The 23,987-nt window shown below is 44.5% G+C and overlaps 1 protein-coding gene across 18 annotated transcripts in view; it reads left to right on the forward strand.

Annotated features, from left to right (window-relative positions):
• Positions 1–23,987, forward strand: part of eys (eyes shut homolog) — a 3,376,609-nt gene that overhangs the window by 2,294,406 nt on the left and 1,058,216 nt on the right. For all 18 annotated transcript variants that reach the window (XM_038800705.1, XM_038800706.1, XM_038800712.1 and 15 more), the window contains one exon: positions 22,641–22,840. In XM_038800705.1, coding sequence (XP_038656633.1) covers positions 22,641–22,840 — 200 coding nt within the window. The remainder of the gene's footprint in view (positions 1–22,640; positions 22,841–23,987) is intronic.

The following is a 23,987-nucleotide window of genomic DNA, read 5'->3' on the forward strand; positions in this document are numbered from 1 at the left end:
TAAACATATGCACAATTGAATAGGCAAATTTCTGCACTGATGTCTGATTCAATCTTTATCTGATGCTCAAGTTCTTGTCGAGATGAAAAATGAATTTCTCAAGTGTGGTTCAAGATAGTTATTAAGCAGAGCAGTTGTCCCTGTGAATTCTCATAATGCGGGCAACCAAATATGAGTTTGAAGATGGTGCCAGGAGTGGCTGAAAGAGACCTTGTATGATTAAGTTTGCCTCAGTTGGTGATTTCTATTTTTTTTTGAGGATCGCTCCACGCGGGACCTTTCATTCCAGAATGACATGAATAGATGTGAAACCACTCATGAAGAATAAAGATATTAGGATAGAAATGTAGATATTCTTCGCCCACACGATGAATGCAACCCATCGTTTGTAGGTGTAAAAGAAAGCTATGTCCACCCTTGATTAAAAATATTAAACGGTTGGATGCAACTTTAGAGCAAATACATGCACTGGGATTTTTCCTTTTAATGCAACAGTTCTTGTCAGCCACAGTGTAGCCAGAATGATTCAGAGGCAATCGCCCTTGCAGGCTTCAATGAGGAAGAAATCCCTCAGGAAAATTCAGCAGCCAAATAATTAACTCCAAAATTGAATGTTAAAAATGAGTCATTTCCACGTCAGGATGGTGTGTGGTTTGTTGGAAGCTTCCAGGTGGTGGTGTTCCCGATGCAGCTGCTGCTTTTGTCCTTCACAACTGTCTAGGGGTTGTGGGTATGGAAGGTGCTACATAGAACATAGAACATTACAGCGCAGTACGGGCCCTTCGGTCCTCGATGTTGCGCCGACCTGTGAAACCATCTGAAGCCTATCTGACCTACACTGTTCCATTTTCACCCATATGTCTATCCAGTGACCACTTAAATGCCCTTAAATTTGGCGAGTCTACTATTGTTGCAGGCAGGGCGTTCCACACCCCTACTACTCTCTGAGTAAAGAAACTGCCTCTGACATCTGTCCTATATCTCCCTCAATTTAAAGCTATGTCCCCTCGTGTTGGTCATCACCATCCGAGGAAAAAAGACTCTCACTGTCCACCCTATCTAACCCTCTGACTATCTTATATGTCTCTATTAAGTCACCTCTCAGCCTTCTCCTCTCTAACGAAAACAACCTCAAGTCCCTGAGCCTTTCCTCGTAAGACGTTCCCTCCATACCAGGCAACATCCTAGTAAATCTCCTCTGAACCCGTAGACTGCTGTTGAAGAAACCTTGTGAGTTCCTGCAGTACATCCGGTATATAGTACACACTTGCCACTGAGTGCTGCTGGTGGTGAGAGTGAATGTTGGAAGTGGTGGTTGGGGTGTCAATCAAGTAGCTGCTTTGTCCTGGTGTTGAGCCTGAGAATTTTCATTATTGGATTAGTGCTGTATGGCTGTTTTCACAACAATCCGTTGTCACACTTGACTGCCTACTATTCCACAGCTTGACTGACAGCTACAAGGAGCTATAAACTCTTTGAAGTGGGACTATGAACTTCAATGTTTGTTGTTATTAGGGATTGTGCCCTTGAATTAAATGTTTGTTGTCATATGGTTTCATATAGTTGAATGAATGTAAATGTATTAAATGGGGTTTTCTGACTTAAAATCTTTTTGTTAATATGGTGAAGTCTGCAGCGGACTAAAATGTAGCTTTATTTTATCTTAGCTCTGCATGGGTCCTGAGCTCTGCCCATGGTGGATACTGAGCGAGTTGACCTGGTAGGTGGAAGGGCCAAGAGGGTGGCATGAGCTTTCACTGAGTAAGCATGGAGGCTATAAAGGGCCAGGCAGACAGGTCATAGCTTAGCATGAAGTTAATGAGGGGCTTGAGGGTGGGTGCAGGGCATAGGTTGGCATTGGGTGTATGAGCGACCATGCAGGGAATGGGGGTTGGGTAAAGGGAATGAGAAGGCATTGTTTGGCATGGTTGTGTCATGGGCAGTATGTGGGAGTGAGGGGTTGAACACAATGCCAGAGCCCTGAGGGTGGCCTTCCATGGAGTCACCGCCTCCCCCCCCCCCCCCCCCCACCCCCCGCAACTGAATCCATCGTAGACTCGAGGCAGAGGACTTGGTTCTTAGACAGGCTGTGGGGATAATCTGGTATCTGCTTAACATTTGTTTATTAATAATACATCTAAACAGGTCACAGGGTAGGGGTGTTGCTCCTAGTATGACTCTAACCTCTCCTTCGGAGTCTAACACGTGACTGATTGATGTCAGTGGTACACCATCTACGTCAGACATTAGTATTTCTCATCTGTTCACTCTTTACACTACGTCTCCTTCTTATATACGACCTACTTTTTGACAACAACATGAAACTATTTCTTAACTATTTCCACCACATTCTGTAACTCCCTTTTTACAACCACTGATTCTCCCCAACTCCAACTCCTACTCTTCCGCTCTCCAAGTCACAGTCCTGAAGTGTTCATTCACTCACCATTTTCTTCACCCTTGGCATCATGAAGGCTTTCCTCTGCCCCTGACAGGATATCGTCTGCAGAATAAGGCAACAATCTAGCAACATAGCTGGGAAGCACAGCGTGGGTTTTAGGATGACTGAACTGCAAGGACAACAAAGATTTTTCAATAAACAACTGATCCAAGAGTGAAGACCAAAAAGCATAAACTTTTGGGCTTTCCAATACAAGAAGAGAAAAAGTCAGGTCACCCAGAGGAACTTATTACCTCTGAGCATACAAGGAAAGAGCTTCAGAAGAGGAATGGTCTTCGACTCCAGGGAAGAGCGTCACAGCTATATCATTCACTGCTGTATCAAACACTGATTCAGGTATTGATTATCCTAGATTTCATTGAAGCCAGAAGACAAAGGAAACCACAGCCAAATTCCTGTAAGACCAACATGAAAAGAAGAAGAGATTATTTCAAAATGATATTTCGGGAGGACAGTTTACTTTCTGGAGGCAGCAGTAAGGCAGCCAAGCTTCTTTCTGTACAGGGTTGCTCCACTGTGGGCCATGGGAAGGATTGCTCAGGATATGGAGACAAGACAGCCTTGTCTTCACAAATGAGAGGAATTTCCTGTCGGTAATCCTGAGACAAGGTTTAAGCTCAGGATTCTGCAGTTTCAGATGTGCCGCAGCTTCTGTGCTGACCTTCAGAACTGGAGGGGAGAAGGCTTTTATGGACGGCACTGTAGCACAGTGGTTAGCACTGTTGCTTCACAGCGCCAAGGATCTGGGTTTGGTTCCTGGCTTGGGTTACTGTCTGTGCGGAGTCTGCACGTTCTCCCCGTGTCTGCGTGGGTTTCCTCCGGGTGCTCCGGTTTCCTTCCAGAAAGACATGCTTGTTAGGTAATTTGGACATTCTGAATTCTCCCTCTGTATACCCAAACAGGCGACGGAATGTGGCAATTAAGGGCTTTTCACAGTAACTTCATTGCAGTGTTAATGTAAGCATACTTGTGACAATAATAAAGGTTATTATTATTTCTGTTTGGACTGAAATATGGGTAGCAATCAACCTTCACCCTTGGAAGGTATCAGTTGTTTTGAAGAGTGATCCTCCATGGACTCTAACTTGAACTTGGGCAAGGCATTCCTGTGCGGAGTCTGCACGTTCTACTGTGTGGAGTCTGCACGTTTCCCCGTGTGTGCGTGGGTTTCCTCCGGGTGCTCCGGTTTCCTCCCACAGTCCAAAGATGTGCAAGTTAGGTGGATTGGTCATGCTAAAATTGCCCTTAGTGTCCAAAAGTGCCCTTAGTGTTGGGTCGGGTTACTGGGTTATGAGGATAGGGTGGAGGCGTGGGTTTGGGTAGGGTGCTCTTTCAAAGAGCCGGTGCAGACTCGATGGGCCGAATGGTCTCCTTCTGCACTGTAAATTCTATGATTCTATGATTCTCTGTGGAAGACTCTTCATAGATACCAAGAGATCAAATAGGCAATGTATTGGTAGGTTCAGTGGAACTAAGATCTGAATACTGCTCAGTAACTAGAAACACAACTGATTCCTTTAACAAGACAGCAGAGATTTCATATGGGTGTATCTATCAACTGGAAAGACATATCATCACCTATGACATCAACTTTTAAGAGGTTACACAGTGCTGCATGGGATTCTTCCTCTTCACTCTCTAGGGAGAGCCAATTCAGGTCCAGCAGGTGTTCCTGGGGATGGTCACCATCTGCTTCAGTGCATTCTGTATCCACCATCTCTGGCTTTTTCGTGAGCAAATGAGAGATTTATAACTTCCATACCCACCCTGGGGTTGGTGGATGGAGTCTCGATGAAAGAATTGGATGTGCTGCTGATTGAATAAACTTCATCAGCTGCTGACGTCTGCACTTCCATTGGTTCTAAATACAAGGTTAAAGGTTGTTGCATGAAAGACAGTGAGTCGGTTAAATGTTGAGCATCATTTTCTTTGGCTAGGATCCAGAGAAGTATGTCAACATTCTCACTCAATAAGGATGTGCGTTAATTGTGCAGCATAGAGAGAAGCAACAATTTGATGCCTCTTGTAGATAAGATGAGCAATAATCCTGCATTTGTTTGGAAGGTGCCACTTGGGCTTGGCAATCTGATGTCAGATGGATCAATAGTCGAGGCTGAAGCCAGTCAATGTCACCTGGCAAGATGCTAACAACAGCTCCAGTAGCAATTTGAAAAGTTCTATCAAAGCCTTGCATTTGGACAGTGTTATGTATCTGGAAAGACGTTCTTCAGGTTCTGAGTCACGTGTTGTGTTGGGATGTCAGTAGAGTGTTTGTGCGGGCTTGAGTGAATCGCCACCTTGAGTGAATAAGCAACACCCTCAATAAACCTCTCATCGTGTTTTACAAGAATCCAAAGTGTGGGAACTTCCATACCTTTTCTCATTGCAGCAACAAAGAAATGTAGCAGGAGAGAAAACTGGCGATGAGGATGGGTGCAGAAAAATTGATGGAAAGACATTCATTGACTAATTGTGGGACAACGTTGGAAGCAATGAAAGATTCACAGGACTGAACAGGCGAAGCACTGCCACTGTGAAGTTTTAACAAAGGTTTTCAACAGTAACTATGAGTAAGGATAGTCAGGAAGACTTCCTTGCGTTGAAGTGAGTGAGATAGAACATAGAACAGTACAGCACAGAACAGACCCTTCGGCCCTCAATGTTGTGCCGAGCCATGATCACCCTACTCAAACCCACGTATCCACCCTATACCCGTAACCCAACAACCCCCCCCTTAACCTGACTTTTATTAGGACACTACGGGCAATTTAGCATGGCCAATCCACCTAACTCGCACATCTTTGGACTGTGGGAGGAAACCGGAGCACCCGGAGGAAACCCATGCACACAGGGGGAGGACGTGCAGACTCCACACAGACAGTGACCCAGCCGGGAATCGAACCTGGGACCCTGGAGCTGTGAAGCATTTATGCTAACCACCATGCTACATCTGGACTGCAGGGACCTGGTGAAGCTCCACGGACTGCCAACTCCACACAAAACACCACTCGGGAGAAAAGTCAAAACGCTCATGCATACAAGGGAAAGATTTCCCAGTTGTTTGTTGAAGGGATTGTTTGTGCCATAATTTCCAACACAGTTGGAAGGGATAAAGTGTCGACCTCAGGAGCTGGGATCCATAAATGGGTGCCATGGGCATGTTTGTTGAGGATTTTGATACATGAAATTCATATGAAGAATGATTCTAATTGTTTTTAATAGATAATCTGACAGAGGAGGACTGAAACGTCACAACATTGCTTCGCTCAGTTGAGTGTGAAACATTTATGCCGCTTCAGATTCTTGTTCACCAGCAAAATCAGGAGACAAGTCCTTGAGTGAATAAAATGATGCATTATGTTGTAAGTAGAAGCAAACAGACAGACTGTGAAGTCACCTCTTCACCTTGTCTGTGGAAATTATCCAGCTCTATTTGACAGAGCATGGTTGGCTTAGATTAGGCTTAACTGGAAGACAGTTGCAAAAACTTGTGAAGAAGTATGAGAAGGTGTTTGAAGATTCACTAGGCTCAATGACGCGTTGAGCTGCACCTAAAAAATCAAGCCAAACAGCACATCTAAAAGTTTCAAAGCTAGAATCCTACCATACACCATCAAGCTTAAATTTGAAGAAGAACTCGAAAGATTAGTATGGACAGGAGTCATTGAACCTGTGACTACAAATAATTGGGGAACACTAATCATTCCTTATATTAAAACAGGATGAGTCAGTGAGAATTTGTGGAGACATTAAAACAACTATTAATCCGGTTTTACACGCAGATCACTATCCACTGCCGCTGATTGATGACTTGCTTGCTGAATTTTCTGGAGGACATAAATTCAGTAAAATTAATCTTTCCCAGGGATATCTACAGATGAATTTGGCTGCCGAGTCACAGCCACTACACACCATTGTGACACACAAAGATCTGTTTCATTACAGAAGACTTCCTTTTGGAATAACATCTGCTCCTGCTCTTTTTCAAAGATCCAAGGATCAAATTCTAAGTGGGCTGAATGGACTGCAAAGTTATTTAGATGACATGCTCATCACCGGTTCAAGTGAGCACTGGACGAATCTGGAAGCTACCCTTGTTCTAAAAACCTGGGCAAGTGCACAGTCGGTTCTAGCTCCACTCATCCCGGAGTCACAACACAAATAAATTAACCAAGAATTATTATAAAAATACCCAAAGTTTTTGGCCCTTGGCTGCCCAATGATCACAGTCACCAGGTTTGTAAGTTTAAACACAATTACTGTTTATTTATAATGAAAACTATAATGAAATACGCAGCTGATACAGTTAGTTAAATATTAATTACTGCCTAACTCCTACTTTAACTTGTCTCCCCATCCTCTACCCATATACACACCAGACCGAGGGGTGGAAAAGGAAAAAAAAAACGTACGTGAAAGAGTAAAGAATCTTTGCTTCATAGAACATAGAACATAGAACGATACAGCGCAGTACAGGCCCTTCGGCCCTCGATGTTGCACCGACATGGAAAAAAACTAAAGGCCATCTAACCTACACTATGCCCTTATCATCCATATGCTTATCCAATAAACTTTTAAATGCCCTCAATGTTGGCGAGTTCACTACTGTTGCAGGTAGGGCATTCCACGGCCTCACCACTCTTTGCGTAAAAAACCCACCTCTGACCTCTGTCAGATGATGGTTCCTTGCATGCTTTCTTATCAGTAAGCTTGTAAATCGCAGTCTTTGTTTATCAGCCCGCCCTGGTTATCCTGCAGATTTTTTTAAAGCACCATACCTGTTAGCTTCTGGCTGTTGTTGAGTAAAGAGTCAAGAGTTCTGCTCCTTTTCACAACCACCTTTATTTTCCTTGAGCACAGTCTATACAAAACTCTGACACCACATCACATGCATCAAGAGTCACCTGCAGCCCCTTTCACATATCAGTGTCAATTATTGAATATTTAACATCAATGAGACATATAATTGGAATGTCTCTTAAGCCATTCCTTAACAGTCTCCGCTACCTTGGAGAAAAAAAATAATTTGGTAAATATTGGTTTCCCCCAAAAAATAAAATTACAAGAAACTCAAAAACACACGCAAGTCCCCCCCTTTTTTTTGAAAAAGTCACAAAAACAGGTGCCTTTTAAAAAATGTTTTTTAAAGTACCCAATTATTTTTTCCAATTAAGGGGCAATTTAGCGTGACCAATCCACCTACCCTGCACGTCTTTGGGTTGTGGGGGTGAAACCCACGCAGACACGGGGAGAATGTGCAAACTCCACATGGACAGTGACCCAGGGCCGGGATTCGAACCCGGGTCCTCAGCGCCGTCGGCAGCAATGCTATCCACTGTACCACCGTGCTGTCCTAGACGCCCTTCATTAATAATATCCAAAAGTTTCTGTGAACTATCCCCTCTTTTTGTAAAATAATCAGACAATTAATAGCTACCGTTGACCCATTTAATTTTTTGCCATCTCCCATCTGTCCAACATCTCCTTCAAATTTGCAATGGCTATCCTTAACCTTTTCTCATTTGCACTTTTTGTCGAGTGCACATTTTCCCAGAGGGATTTATTGTCAATGTGACACTCAATGGGTACATTCCCCAAATCCCCAAATGTCTATCAATATCTGGGATATCTAAAAGGCCATATCCACTGCCTCTACAAGGCTTAACGTCTCAGTGGGCAAAGTGCTTTTGACCACTCCTTATTTTCTTTGTTTCCCACACAAAGGGGCAACATTTACCATTGTTCCACAAAAAGAAAATTATAAAACCTCCTGTGCCTGAAATCCCATCACATAAATTTGCACAGGACACATCACTATTAACTATGAGTTTCAAATGTCTAAGATTACCTAAAACCGGGAACCTCAAAACACACTACTGTATTTTTAGTTTGACCAATGGTTTATTTGTTCACATTAGGTCTTTTACTTTAGGATCATTCATTTTTGCACTCAACCCTAAGACATCAAAACTACCATCCGGTCTAGTCTGTCGACCTAACCAATTCAGTTGCCCAATTACACTAGAGTTGCTCTTTTTCCATCTTTGAAACTACTACGTCTTTTTGTGAAACCCGGCCATGGCTTATTGCTCTCCAAATAAGATTGCTGACGTAAAGTTGCACCTAACTTAGTCTGTCCAATTTCTAGTCCTATATATTTAAATACACCAGAAGCCTGACTTCCAACCCTGAATTCTTTCCTCAACCTACAGATTACTATAGCTTCAAAATCACTAGTCCCACCCCACCAAAAAATCATCGACATGCATCATAAAGATGCCAGAAAGATTTCCTTTATAGAACAGTACAGCACAGAACAGGCCTTTCGGCCCTCGATGTTGTGCCGAGCAATGATCACCCTACTCAAACCCACATATCCACCCTATACCCGTAACCCAACAAACCCCCTCTTAACCTTACTTTTTAGGACACTACGGGCAATTTAGCATGGCCAATCCACCTAACCCACACATCTTTGGACTGTGGGAGGAAACCAGAGCACCCGGAGGAAACCCACGCACACACGGGGAGGACGTGCAGACGCCGCACAGACAGTGACCCAGCGGGGAACCGAACCTGGGACCCTGGAGCTGTGGAGAATTTATGCTAACCACCATGCTACCGTGCTGCCCAAAGTTGACCATAGTGCCAGGAAAACATTGCAGGATCTGCTTTCAGCTGACAACAGCCTAACTTTAACAAAACTGACCTTACCGAAAAATACCAGACTCTAAATGCATCATTTGTTCACCTTCCAGAGTACCCTTTCTGTGTTGGCTGCTTCTTTAGGAGGATGGAGAAAAATGTCTCTCTGGAGCAGATGCCCCTGCAAAAATGCAGCTTTTATATCTATAGATTTGCATTCCCATACCTATGTGGTTAATAGAGCCAAGAGATCTTTAAAATAACCTTTCCTGCCGTAGGTGAATCTACTCTTAAATCCTGACCTTCTAAGTTTTCTTCAAATCATCTTGCCATAAGCCTGGCCTTTACCTTATAAGTTATATCCGGAAGAACTTTTTCCGTGCAAATCCATCTGTGGGATAGAGCTCGTTGTCAAATTCACTCCAACTATGCACTTCATTATGTTTGGCATCTTTGATAACTTTTTCATCTAATTTATTGGAAGCCACCAAAATCTCACATGCATGTGGGCTTCTAATCCTAGTAGTAATCATAGTCTTGCCCATGTTCTGAGATGTTGACAAACTACGTCCCCTCTCCCGCCTGGTATCTCGTTCTGTACTGCTACTGCTTGATCTTTCCCATCTGCTGGGGGATGTCCTTTCAATAGTTTTCAAGCTTTTTCTGCGAACCTGTTCACTATCCGATGTACTATGTGAACTGGCACTGCGATTCTGTGCCCGCCATTTTTGAACTTCATGTTCCCAATCCATTGTCTTGACATCCTCCCCATAATGCTGTACATTAGAACATAGAACATAGAACATTACAGCACAGAACAGGCCCTTCGGCCCTCGATGTTGTGCCGAGCAATGATCACCCTACTTAAACCCACGTAACCCGTATACCCGTAACCCAACAATCCCCCCATTAACCTTACACTACGGGCAATTTAGCATGGCCAATCCACCTAACCCGCACATCTTTGGACTGTGGGAGGAAACCGGAGCACCCGGAGGAAACCCACGCACACACGGGGAGGATGTGCAGACTCCACACAGACAGTGACCCAGCCGGGAATCGAACCTGGGACCCTGGAGCTGTGAAGCATTGATGCTAACCACCATGCTACCGTGAGGCCCTAATTTCAAACATTCAACCAACGTTTATACTTTCCAGCGGCCTTCCCTGCTCTACTAATAACAGTTGCATCCTTCCATTGACTAGACCCTTCAGGCACGTATGTCACTTTTGTACCAACTTTTGGCAGTTGTCCTTTCAGAAAAATGGCCTGGTCTAATTCATCAGAAGTATTGAGCGGGATTCTCTGATCATTAGGCTAAGTGTTGACGCCGTTGTAAACAGTGTCATGTTTCACAACGGCATCAACATGCCCTCAGGAGCAGCGATTCTGACCCCTATCAGGGGCCAGCACAGCCTGGGACGACCCACGCAGCTCCAACTGCCGATGCCGGCGTCAAATGAGTGCCGTGGGTCTGCGCAGTGGGACCAGCGCCAATGCGCGCATGCGCAGATGTGCAGTGGGACCGGTTCCAATGCATACATGAGCAGTGGCTCCCTTCTCCGCGCCGGTCCCGATGCAACATGGTGTAGGGCTACAGGGGCCGGCATGAAGCAAAAGAGGCCCCCAGCCCGAGGCCAGCCCACCGATCGGTAGGCCCCGATCGTGGGCCAGGCCACAGCGGAGGCCCCCCACCTCAGGGTCGGACCCCACTCCCCCCCCCAACCAGGCCGCCCCCATGCACGCTGAGGTCCCACCGGGTAAGAGCGGGTGGACGGCGCCGGCGCGACCCGGATTTTTTGTGCGGCCGCTCGGCCCATCCCGGCCGGAGAATCGGCAGGTTGTGCCGTGTAGAGCAGCCGCCGACCGTGCCGGCGCCAATGGCGCTGATTCTCCCCCCTCCGGAGAATCGGCGGATTGGCGTCGGGGCGGCGCCGCACGATTTGCGCTCGGCGCAGCGATTCTCCGGCCCAGCATGGGCTGAGAGAACCCCGCTCATTGTGTTCCTCTACAAAAACCCTGTCTATATCAGCTAACTGATCCTCATAGTTCTGGAACACGTGCATATCAAATGACCCTGGTTCCTCATCATGGCTGTCTGTTCTTTCTAAATTTGAAAATTTGTAGTCTGTACCATTATCCTTGATGAATGTACCCTAATAGTCTGATTGCCATGTATAAAAACAATTGTTTTGCCTATGATTTTCTCTGGGCCTTTCCATTCATTACAATTGTCTCTCTTATAGTATAATATGTTTCCTTGCTGAAAAATGGTTTTTGATGGCCATACATTATGCCTTAAAGCTCAGCGAATTCTTTCGGAGACTTTTGCTTCCAAAAAAGCTTTTCTACAGCTATGTAATTCATTTAAATGCTCAGCAAAGGCAGAGCTAATTGTAGTCCCTGCCGAAGCTGGAGGCTGGTCATCCAAAATGGATGGAATTTTAGGATTTTTACCAAACACTAATTGATAGGGAACCATCTGCAGTGAATTATTTGCATGTACCGCCCATGCTAAGGCTGAATTTAACTTGCAATTTGATCTATCTGCCAAAATGTTCTGGAGCATATCATCTATTACAGCAAGGTTTGTTTCACACACACCATTACTAAATGGGCTTTCCGCAGCCGTATTCATAACTGTGATATTCACGTTTTCACTCATATCCCTAAACTCATCATTCGCAAATTGTCCCCCATGAGGAATAAGGAATTTTGCCTGTGGGCCCAATCCTGTCCCGATCCATTTTTCCACGATTTGATCCAGAATTACTCCCTTTTCTTTACTTCGTACAATCGTTGATTGACATAATCTGGTTGCTAAATCTACAAAATGCAAAATAAATATGTTGTTCGCATCATTCCAGACCTTAAAGTCCATGGCCACATGTCGTTAAAATCCCTGGCCAAAGGTAAGGTTACTATCGGTCGTGATGGTGTCCTTCTGTACTTCCTACAAACCTCACAGCGATCACTAACCTATTCTATCAGCTCAGTCTTGTCTTCATCCCTGACCCCTCCATCCTTTAATAAATTTTTCAGCCTCCGAGGAGACAGATGCGCAAATTCTCTATGCAATTTTAATACAGGAATCTTTTTATCAGCTAAAGTCCCATTTCCAGCTGCCAATAACACATCCTTAACAACTGTACTTGAAATATTATTTGTCAATAACGGAATACAATAGTGTCCCGACTGTGTAAATTGTAAATCTACCGTCATTCCAAAAACTGTTGCCTTACCCTGTTCCATATCCAGTTTCATGTGTGCTTTCTTCATCGACGGTCTGCTCAGAAGCAAAGGGATCTCATTGATACAACATCCGTACTAATGAAATGATTCACTCCGGCAATATTGCAAGAGATCACCACTCTTTTCAGCGACTTCGAGTATTATGTCCAAACCTGAAACTCGTGGAACTTGCAAATTCCTTAACCTAGTTACGATTTTCAGTGTTCAAAGAGTCCAGGTAATATTTTAACAAGTCAATTCCACACACAGTAGATGTGCAGCTACTGTCCAATACAGCACAATTGAAGGATTCCGCAACCAACACTCTCATTACTAGAGTAAAACTGCTCGTTAATAGGGCAATGCCTTCTTTCTGGTCACTATCTTCTTCCTCTTCTGACTTTTCAGTGCATGTGTAGCTTCAAACACTCTATTATAATGTGTTGGACAGTTGAAAGCATAATGATATTGAGAGTCACACCGAAAACATCGCTTTATCATACCCCAGGCATTTCTGGGGTTCATTTTCTTATTACCATTCTCCATGTCCCTCCTCCTGTTATAGGTTTTAAATGGGTTTCTGGCCTCATAATTTCCAGGTCCCGATCTTCTTCCATGCTCTCGTAACCTGTTTGTAGTCATACGATCTCGCCATCCTGAGAGTAGTTTGTCTTCCATAGTCTGCTTTATTGCTGACTGTGACATTTGTGTCATCAGAGCCATCAGAATTGAATGTTTCCCCAGAAGCTTCTTTAACACTTCTGTCATCTGATTGAATAAGGTATCATTATCTGCAAACTTAACTCCTGTCAAAACTAGCAGTCTTGCCATATTGGTCACTCTAGCACAGTCCAGTAACTTAAATGCCAACACGGACTAGGAATTCCAGCCTTTTGTGTAGTCTCCTAAATTCTATTATATAGTCCTCAATAGAAATATCCTCTGTTTTTGAATTCTGCCCAGGCTTCATACACACTTAACAAGTCATCCTTTTGATAAATCTTTTCCATAAAATGCAATAGAATCTCCAGACCTTCTTCTGAGTCTAACTCTTCCAATTCCAGTTCAGAAACACTTTGCTTCGGATTTTACTCTCAGAAGATAGAGAAAGAGCCAATGCCATACCTTGTTTCTTCTTTCCCAAGGCAGTTACCTTAGTCCACAACTGCACTTCTCCATTGGTCGTATGATCCCCTTTCAGAAAATAATAGCGAATAGTCATATCCGGACATCTTTATTCCAGGTGCATCCATATATACATTTTTTTTTCCTTCTCACTCACTCCTTGGTTGATACAGAATTTTTTTCATCTGGTAAAGTTGTACCTTTGAACCCTTTACATTTGCACAGCAACCATCCTCATTGTTCGCTTATGGCTGCTGTTGAGTAAAGAGTCAAGAGTTCTGCTCCTTTTCACAAACACCTTTATTTTCCTTGAACACACACTATACAAAACCCTTACACCACATCACATGCCACACGAGCCATCGGCAACCCCTTTGCATATCAGTGTCAATTATTGAATACTTAACATAATTGAGACATTTAATTGGAGTGTCTCTTAACCCATTCCTTAATAATACTCACACCTTTACTGGAGAGGCAGAGGCTTTGATTTCCTCAAACTCTCCTTTCAGTTCCTGATTCGTCTTCAGGGAGTACTTACAGGCAGCAGGCCTTCTGTAGAAAAGTAGTCGATTCACATCAGATTTTCTGGGGAGAGTGAGCAGATTCTGGACTTTGCCTGGACACCCTGCAACGTTCACCTGCAGATAGATTCATCCAGGCTTCCTGCCAGTTCAGGAACAGAGCCTTTCTGGAGAAAAGCAAAGCAGGATCTCCTTTGGAATTGCCAAGAATCAAATTGAAAACCTCAAGACTCTGAAAATGTTGTATGGGATCAAATCCAATCACCACCTGTAGAGCACAGTCTTCTGGGCCAATTTGTTGGCCATCAGCCAACTCAATCAAACTGAAACCCAGCCAATCTCTGTCATTGCTTGTGGTCAGTCTACACTCCAGTTTAAATCAGCGCATGCTTCTGCTTGAATTAAAGATACAGGCCGCCTTAAAGGCACATGTCCATAAATCATCCATGGATCAAAAAAGTAACAGCAAAAATAAAAGAAAGGGGAATAAACTCAGAATAAATAGGAAGGACCCTTACATCCTGAATTATTTACAGAGCCACAATCTGAGAGTGGGCGACACAGTGGTCAGCACTGTTGCTTCACAGCGCCAGGGTCCCAGGTTCGATTCCCGCTTGGGTCACTGTCTGTGTGGAGTCTGCACATTCTCCCTGTGTCTGCGTGGGTTTCCTCCGGGTGCTCCAGTTTCCTCCCACAAGTCGTGAAGGACGTGCTTGTTCGGTGAATTGGACATTCTGAATTCTCCCTCTGTGTACCCGAACAGGCGCCGGCTGAGTGACAAGGGGATTTTCTCAGTCACTCCATTGCAGTGTTAGTGTGAGCCTACCTGTGACAAGAAAGATTATTACTCTTATCATACTATTGACAATACGGTTTACACAAGGAACGAAAGAAAATGTCAGAAATCCTAGAAGCACCGCTTCCTCTAAATGTGACAATTAAGGTTGTTTTTAGGATTGATCGATTATTATGGGAGATTCATGCCAAATTTAGCAACACTATCGATGCCTTTGATCTGTGTCAAACAGGCATGAGACTGGTCAGAAGAATGTGAAAATTCATACAATGAAGTGGAAGTCGTTTTACTGAAGTCAGAGCTGTCGGTTCATTAAAATCCCAAAATGAAGTTGCAATTAGCTTGCGGTGCCTCATTTTGCCATTATACCTTCAGCAGAAGAATGACTGATAACATTTGCTTCCCACACTCTGAGTAGTGAAGAAATGAATTACTCTCATCTATAAAAAGAAGCTTCAAACATCATTTTCGGTGTAAGAAAATTCCACCACTACCTTTATAGGCACCACTTTACCCTTTTGCCGCAACATCAAAGTTTGACTACAATCTTTGGGCCATACAAAGGTATGCCTTCTTTGTTGGCTAGTAGATTGCAAAGACGGTCATTGATATTGCCAGCACACACTAATGATATTCAAGTCAAGGCAGCGTGCAAATTCTTTACCACAATGGTCATTAAAAGTCAAGCATGCCCTAGAAGAAAATTTTGTCAATATTTTGTATTTTGCGCTCATTGATTGTGTACTTGTTACTTTATTTGAACTCCAAAGATATGCAAGAACTGATCCAGTGATGGGGAAGGTAATGGATTTGGTTTAAAAAGGAACAATGTCAGATGTTCATAAGAAAAATCCAGACTCAAGCCCTGCATCACATGAATACTTGAGCTGACAATACAGAATGGTGTTCTATTTTGGAGAATTCTTGTGATTATTCCTCCGCGCTTGCGTAGCAGAGTCCTTGACCTTCTGCATGAGGGGCATCCTGGTATGGTGAGGATGAAGGAATTGGCACACAGTTAGTTTTGGTGGCCAGGATTAGATGCTTAAATTGAAGAAAAAGTTGGGCAATGCCAATCTTGTGCAAAACTAAGGAACAATCCAACATTACAACTATTACATCCATGGGAAAGACTGACTCAGACATGATTACAGTTCAATTATGTTGGTCCAGTGGAAAGAACACATGTTCTTGGTAATTGTGGACGTGCACTTGAAGTGGCCAGAAGTCACGACAATGAAGTCAACGATGACTGAGCAGACTATTGAGAAAAGGGAACGGTATACACCAGATTAAGTCGGTTCCATATCATTCAGCAACAAATGGACTGGCTGAACGTTTTATGCAGTCATTAAAGCATTCTATCAAAGCATCAAAGGACCAGGGAACATTACCAAGAAGAGTAAATACATTCCTAATATCTAATGGGAACACTGTAAAAGCTACCATGCAAAGTTCACAGGCAATACTGTTGTTGAAGAGCAACCCATGAACATAGTTTGATTTGTTAACTCCATCTGATACTTCAGAGATTGACAAATGACAACAACAGATACAAATTGCTAGGAGGGAGAAAATCTCTAGAAGATGAGTATTCAACCAGGGAGAGAGAGTTACCCCACCAACGAGAAATGGGTACCGATGAGAAATGGTACCAACGAGAAATGAGCATCAGCTATGATCCTGGCAAAGACAGGTCCAATTTCATACACCATACAGACAGATGATGAAAGAATTTGGCGACGCCATGCTGATAAGTTACTTGCTGCATGAAGTGGGTTTGTAGACGTTCTACCTTCAGAAGATCTGGAGAGCTAAACTTTGGAACAGATACCGGTGACAGTGATCAGTTCTGATTCCGTTTCTAAAGACTTTTCAATGCCTATAGCGGCAGATATTGAAATAACTATTCCAGAAATGCCATCTACCCAAAGAAATAGATGCCCACCACAGAGGTTGTCTTACTGATCTGCATGTATCTGTAGAAATAACACATAAAGGGATCTGTTGTATAAATGCTAATTGTTGTCATGGCAATAATGAAGATAAGACGGAGGGGCGTTCAAGTCAGGCGACCCTAATCTCTACAAGAAAGCCAGATATGATCTAAAGAAATCCATCAAAGATTCCAAAAGACAGTACCGGAACAAACTCGAGTCCCAGGCTAGCCACACAGATCCCCGCCGTCTATGGGAAGGTCTGCAAGACATAACGGGCTACAAGATGAAGACATGTAAAATCGTCGGCTCCAACGCACTCCTCCCTGATAAACTCAACGCATTCTGTGCCCGCTTTGAGCAAGAGGCCAGCGAGAGCAAGCCCTCCACCCCAGAAGCCACGGATGAACTTGTATCTGAGATCACCACTGCAGATGTCAGAGCAGCCTTCTCGAAGGTCAACCCATGGAAAGCCACTGGCCCAGATGGGGTACCTGGACGAGCACTCAGGTCTTGCGCGGATCAGCTGGTGGGGAATTTTGCAGACATCTTCAACCTCTCTTTACAACAATCTGAGGTCCCTATCTGCTTCAAGAAGACGCCCATTATCCCTGTACCAAAAAATGTCAAGCAGCGTGCCTTAATGACTATCATCCAGTGGCTCTGGCATCCATCATCATGAGGTGCTTCGAAAGGTTCGTCATGGCACGAATCAACTCCAGCCTCCCGGATTGCGTTGATCCACTACAGTTCGCCTACCGCTGCAACAGGTCTACAGCAGACGCCATCTCCATGGTCCTGCACTCTACCCTGGAACACCTAGATAACAAAGACACCTACGTCATATTCCTATTTATCGACTACAGCTCAGCCTTCAACACCATCATTACTACGAAACTCATCTCCAAACTCCATGGCCTTGGCCTGGGCTCCTCTCTCTGCGACTGAATCCTGAACTTAGTCAAACTAACTCAGAGAAGCCCCTGAAACAGCACTCTGCAAGAAGAGCACTATTTGAAAGAGACCCCTGAAAAAAACACTCTCCTCTCATACAACACTCTGCCAAGTCACAGATTTCCACTTTATTTATACACTGTTAGTCACATACACAGAACATTGTTTAAATCCAATCTTGTTTAATGTAGGTTTGCATTAAACCTTTAACCCAGAGCAGGGGTTTATCTCCTACTAGTTGCAGACTCAGTTTTTCCCCTATCTTCCACAGTTAATCTGCTCTGACTCAATGTCTACTCTTCTGTTATGGGGCAGGGTTTAGAAAACTCCAAAATATACCATGGCGTTTACCTCACCTACAACTGTGTATTAATTTAGGTTACGGGGAGCACAAAGGCCTACTTTTCAGGCCTTAAGCACTTTTAATCAAAAACGTTTATTCCACGAATTTAGTTAACATTTTTCTAAACACACAGGAAGCATTTTTATCAACTACAAACAAAAATACCCCACACAGCTACAGTACTCCATGTATCACCCTGAATGAATTCCCCTTTAAACTATTCCAATTTTATAACAAGATCCCAGAAACCAGAAACCTCTTTTCAAAGGTGTGAGCCAGCACACAGCACTGAGACCTGGTCGACACTCTTGTTTCTTTTTCGAAACATAAGGTTTGAATTCCTTCCAGAAAGCAATTATTTCTTTTCAAGTTATCACGCAATCTGGAAACTGCTTTTAAAATGCAGAGAGAGACTCCAGGACACTTGTCTGTCTGAATACAGCAGCCAAATGTTAAAATGAAAGCCAAAAATTCAGAGCCACAAAACAAGCCCAAACCAAAGCGAAAGTAAAACTCAGAGCCACAGCCCAGCTCCACCCACACAATGACATCACTGAAGCCATGTGATAAGACAAAAACATTTCTTAAAGGGACACTCGCATGACACTTCTCACAGCAAACGACAATGGGCTTGCCGGAGAGTTCTGCTGTCATAGGGCCTTGAAGGTGCACAGGTTCACTGGTGCATGAGCATTTCACTGATTTCACTGGCATGTGCTCTTATTCTAAGTCAGGGTTACTTTTACGAAATCTTTACATTTTCTCCAAACAGCTGGCTCTCTGTTTCTCCCCCCCCCCCCCCCCCCTCTCTGTCTTTCTACCTTTCTCTCTGCCATTCTCCCTCTCCCTTCCTTTTTCTAAGTTTGCAGTAAGGCATTCTGCTTTGACCAATGGTTTCATTTTTTAGAGATGCTTTATTGTAAATATCTGAGGAATGGGGAACGCAGGACCAAGTAAAAATGATGAGTTTATTATCTTTAAAAACTATCTCTCCTCTTTAAATATTGACCTTTCAGAAGCTGTTATTACGAACCTACTGCGTTAAAACATGTGGCAGGCAGACTCCAAAGTCAACTTTTTTGTGTTTTGTGTAGGATTCATATTTCAATCAGATGGTAGTGCAGATTATAATAATTCCGTGGCCTACGTGTCGTCACGCTTATTTAAAAAATGACATTGAATCATAGAATTTACAGTGAAGAAGGAGACCATTCGTCCCATCGAGTCTGCACTGGCCCTTACAAAGAGCACCACGCTCAAGCCCACGTATCTATCCTATCCCATAACCCCCATTTAACCTTTTTTGGACACTAAGGACAATTTAGCATGGCCAATCCATCTAACCTGCACATCTTTGGACTGTGGGAGGAAACCGGAGCACCCGGAGGAAACCCATGCACACACGGAGAGAACGTGCAGACTCCGCACAGACAGTGACCCAGCCGGGAATCGAACCTGGGACCCTGGAGTTGTGAAGCAACGGTGCTAACCACTATGCTACCGTGCTGCCCTCACTATGCTACCGTGTGACAGAATTCCCCATAAAAAAATCTGCATTTGCTTTTGCTGTTGAAAAGGACTGCAATACTTGAACAAATCTCGTACATCCTTCCAATCTCTTGTGAAAAGAATGTGAACAAAATCATACGGTTGCGTCGCAAGACATCGAAGTTAGATTTTGCTCATGCAACTGAGCATTCTGCATTTTCCTGAACAAAAACCACAAGCAGATCACTCACTGGAAATTCCCTCGGATCCCCTCTTTCCCTAACTCCAGTGGCAGATTGGGAGAAATCCAGATTTTATTGAGCAAAGCTGTGAGGATATTCAAACATGTGGCCAGGAGGGGCCACTCAGACCCTCAAGTCTGTTCCTTTATTCAATTAGATCGTAGTTGATCTGTCTCTTCATACTGTCTACCCACCATAACTCCATATCCCTTAATACCTTTGTCTGACAAAAATCTATTGCACTCAGTTTTGGTTCTTTCAATTGATCTCCAGCCTCAACAAATGATTTGCGGAGAGAGATGCAGATTTGCACCAATTTTGACTTTGGGTCAGACAAACCGATTGTTCGGGACTCTGTCTGCCACCGTCACTGGTATTTATCTTTCAACATCAATAGAGTATAACAGATCCAACTGCTCATTGTCTCATTCCTCTTTTGAATTTGTTGTTATGTTTCCTATATTACAACAATGACTACACTTCAAAAGTACTTCATTGGTTGTAAACCATCTTGGGAGATCCCGTAGTTCTGAATGGCAGTGTATTCCATTTTAAGGAGCTGCCCAAGTAATACCTGCATGTTGCAATGTGTCATTTTAACATCAACCAAGTGATGTTTGCACATGTCGCTCTTTGGAGTAAACCAGAATTATTGATGCTAATACACTTGATCAATGTCACTAACCTAAATACCAAATCCTTTCTTGTACAATCCCAGTGGGACAACATATTACATTAGAATCATAGAATTTACAGTGCAGAAGGAGGCCATTCAGCCCATCGAGTCTGCACCGACCCTCTGAAAGATCACTCTTCCTAGGGTCAGGCCCCAGCCTTTACCTGAAACCCCACCTAACCTTTTGGACACTAAGGGGCAATTTATCATGTTCAATCCACCGAACTTGCATATTTTGGGCAGTGGGAAGAAACCGGAGCACTCGGAGGAAACCCATGCAGACACGGGGAGAAAGTGCAAAGTCCATACAGACAGCCGAGGTGGAATTGAACCCGGGTCCCTGGCGCTATGAGGCAGCAGTGCTAACAACTGTGCCACCATGCGCCCTAATTATGACGTTTGTACGCTTTTAAATGCTTAGTCATAACTCATTCAACAAGGTACAACTTTTCAAGGGTGTTTTATAGTGAGACGAGCAGCATAAATGTGAAAGTTTCTTTTGTGAATTTACTGGTTGCTTGGGGTTTGCTCTCTGGACTGATCTCACCACAGCGCACCCTCTGGAGGAATGTTGAAGCACCAACGGCAACTTCCTGTTCTCCACGTTGTTCTGCATGTGCGGGCTCCAGTAGTTGCTGTCAGTTTCACTGCAGTCATGATGACAAACACTTACAGTTTCACCATCATTACCACCACAAATTCTTTACCATTTAATCCAAGGCTGAGAAGTGGCAGATGGAGTTTAACCCTGACAAGTGTGAGGTTGTCCATTTTGGAAGGACAAATATGAATGCGGAATACAGGGTTAATGGTAGGGTTCTTGGCAATGTGGAGGAGCAAAGAGATCTTGGGGTCTATGTTCATAGATCTTTGAAAGTTGCCACTCAAGTGGATAGAGCTGTGAAGAAGGCCTATGGTGTGCTAGCGTTCATTAGCAGATGGATTGAATTTAAGAGCCGTGAGGTGATGATGCAGCTGTACAAAACCTTGGTCAGGCCACATTTGGAGTACTGTGTGCAGTTCTGGTCGCCTCATTTTAGGAAGGATGTGGAAGCTTTGGAAAAGGTGCAAAGGAGATTTACCAGGATGTTGCCTGGAATGGAGAGTAGGTCATACGAGGAAAGGTTGAGGGTGCTAGGCCTTTTCTCATTAGAACGGAGAAGGATGAGGGGCGACTTGATAGAGGTTTATAAGATGATTAGGGGAATAGATAGAGTAGACAGTCAGAGACTTTTTCCCCGGGTGGAACACACCATTACAAGAGGACATAAATTTAAGATAAATGGTGGAAGATATAGAGGGGATGTCAGAGGTAGGTTCTTTACCCAGAGAGTAGTGGGGGCATGGAATGCACTGCCTGTGGAAGTAGTTGAGTTGGAAACGTTAGGGACCTTCAAGCGGCTATTGGATAGGTACATGGATTAGGGTAGAATAATGGAGTGTAGGTTAACTTCTTAAGGGCAGCACGGTAGCATTGTGGATAGCACAATTGCTTCACAGCTCCAGGGTCCCAAGTTCGATTTCGACTTGGGTCACTGTCTGTGTGGAGTCTGCACATCCTCCCCGTGACTGCGTGGGTTTCCTCCGGGTACTCCGGTTTCCTCCCACAGTCCAAAGATGTGCAGGTTGGGTGGATTGGCCATGATAAATTGTCCAAAATTCTTTGATTAACCTAGGACAAAAGTTTGGCGCAACATCGTGGGCCGAAGGGCCTGTTCTGTGCTGTATTTCTCTATCTGTATCTCATTGTTCTTAGTTCAGTGCCAGTGATTGCATCTGAAACACTGCATGGGGATGGGCCCGGCAGTGATTTCTGGATCGCTTCCACAAGCATGATTGCATTTCATTTGATAAATAACAGCTACATAACGTGGGTGCTGCAAATCAGAAACAAAATGAACAGAAAATCTTAAAAGTGCTCAGTAAGTCTAGCAGCATCTGTGGAGTGAGGAAAAGAGTTTGTTTCACGTTCGTGACCTTTCCGAACTGGACAAAGTTAGAGATCAAACAGTTCTTAAGCAAATTCAGAGGCAGGGAAAATTGAGAGAAGTGGAGGGGTGTTTGTATAAAGCTCCCGGCCTTCATTTTGCACATTGTTTCTGTTGGTGCCTCGAGAAGTTGAGTCTTGCATTGGGAAGTTGCACTCAAGTCGTACACGAAAAATTGAAAGTCACATTTTTGCTGCTGACTACTTGATTTTTATAACTTATCTTCCAGGAATGCAATTCCAACCCTTGTTTAAATGGTGGGATATGTCAGGAGTTAGTTGACGCATACAAATGCCTTTGTCCAGATGGATATGCTGGTGAAAACTGCCAAGCAGACCTTGATGTTTGCAAAGACGATACACTGAACTTCAGCCGTTGCCTCAACGATGGTGCATGTGTGGATGGGCCAGGCACTGACTTCAGTTGCAGGTCAGTGAAACTCCAGTCATTTCATCTTGTGTGTGCTTAAATTTGTTCCAGAACATTGTATCATTTTGGCACAGTGGGATGGCGGGACTTGCAAGAGAGAGGGAGAGAGGTTGTATTTGAAAATAAAGACAGAAAATGCTGGAAACACTCGGCAGGTCTGGCAGCACCTGTGGAGAGAGGAAAACATAGTTAATGTTTCAGGTTGATGATCTTTCTCGAAACAAAGCTCACTGAACCATGAAACATTGGGTTGCATATTCCGGCCACCTCCTGAAGCAACCTCAGTAGGAACCGATCAGCGAGGAACCAGGCCAGCCCTCCTCACAGCCATAACATGCTGCGGACAGGCCAAGCAGTCTGCATGTGGGACCTCTGTCCCTCTCTGGGTGGGGAGCCCTGCCCGAGTGGCCAGCAGCTCCAGCAGTCCTAGCAGCACCAGGCGCACATTGGTGGGCACTGCCAGCACTGCAAGCAGTACCAAGAAGAAAGCCCATGGATTCCTGAGCCAGGTAAGACTGGGGAATTGGACAGGGAAGGTGCAAATATCTTAAGGATGGGGGCAGGGTGGTGGGTTTTGACGAGCAGGCGGATATGAATAAAGGGAGGGTGCTATCTCAGGGGCTGCCCACAATGGGCAAAGGGCACCCTTTCTCTCCCCGAAGACCACGAACATGATTCAGCGACCGTGTTGCACCCGGCGCGCATTCTGGCACAGCGGGCAAATTCCGTGAGAGCCCCAAATCCGGCTCCATGCTGGGCGCCAGACCAATCGTGAGTCACCCGACTCACTCCCCTTGGTGGGATCTGGACCTCGCCCATTCAGCTCATTTACCCAGATGCCATATGAACCTGCCGCCCGGACTCACTGGTCACATCTGGGAGACCTCGCCAGAGCACCGTTTAACACTGGTTTCCACAAACGTGGTCCGGGAGTAACGGAACCTCAGGGATGAGCAGGCCATTAGGAACCCCTAGGTGGTTGGGGTCAGTAGTACCCCGGTACTCCCCCGGCACCCGGGCACCTTGGTACTGCCAGCCAAAATGCCAGGGCGCCGGTATGGCAGTGCCAGGAGTCAGGCCCAGGGAGAACCTGGTCCATAAGAGCAGGGGTGAAGGGGCAAAAGTGCGGCCAGGAAGCCGGTGGGGG

This window comes from Scyliorhinus canicula, chromosome 6, assembly GCF_902713615.1.
Source record: "Scyliorhinus canicula chromosome 6, sScyCan1.1, whole genome shotgun sequence".
NCBI classification, from domain to species: domain Eukaryota; kingdom Metazoa; phylum Chordata; class Chondrichthyes; order Carcharhiniformes; family Scyliorhinidae; genus Scyliorhinus; species Scyliorhinus canicula.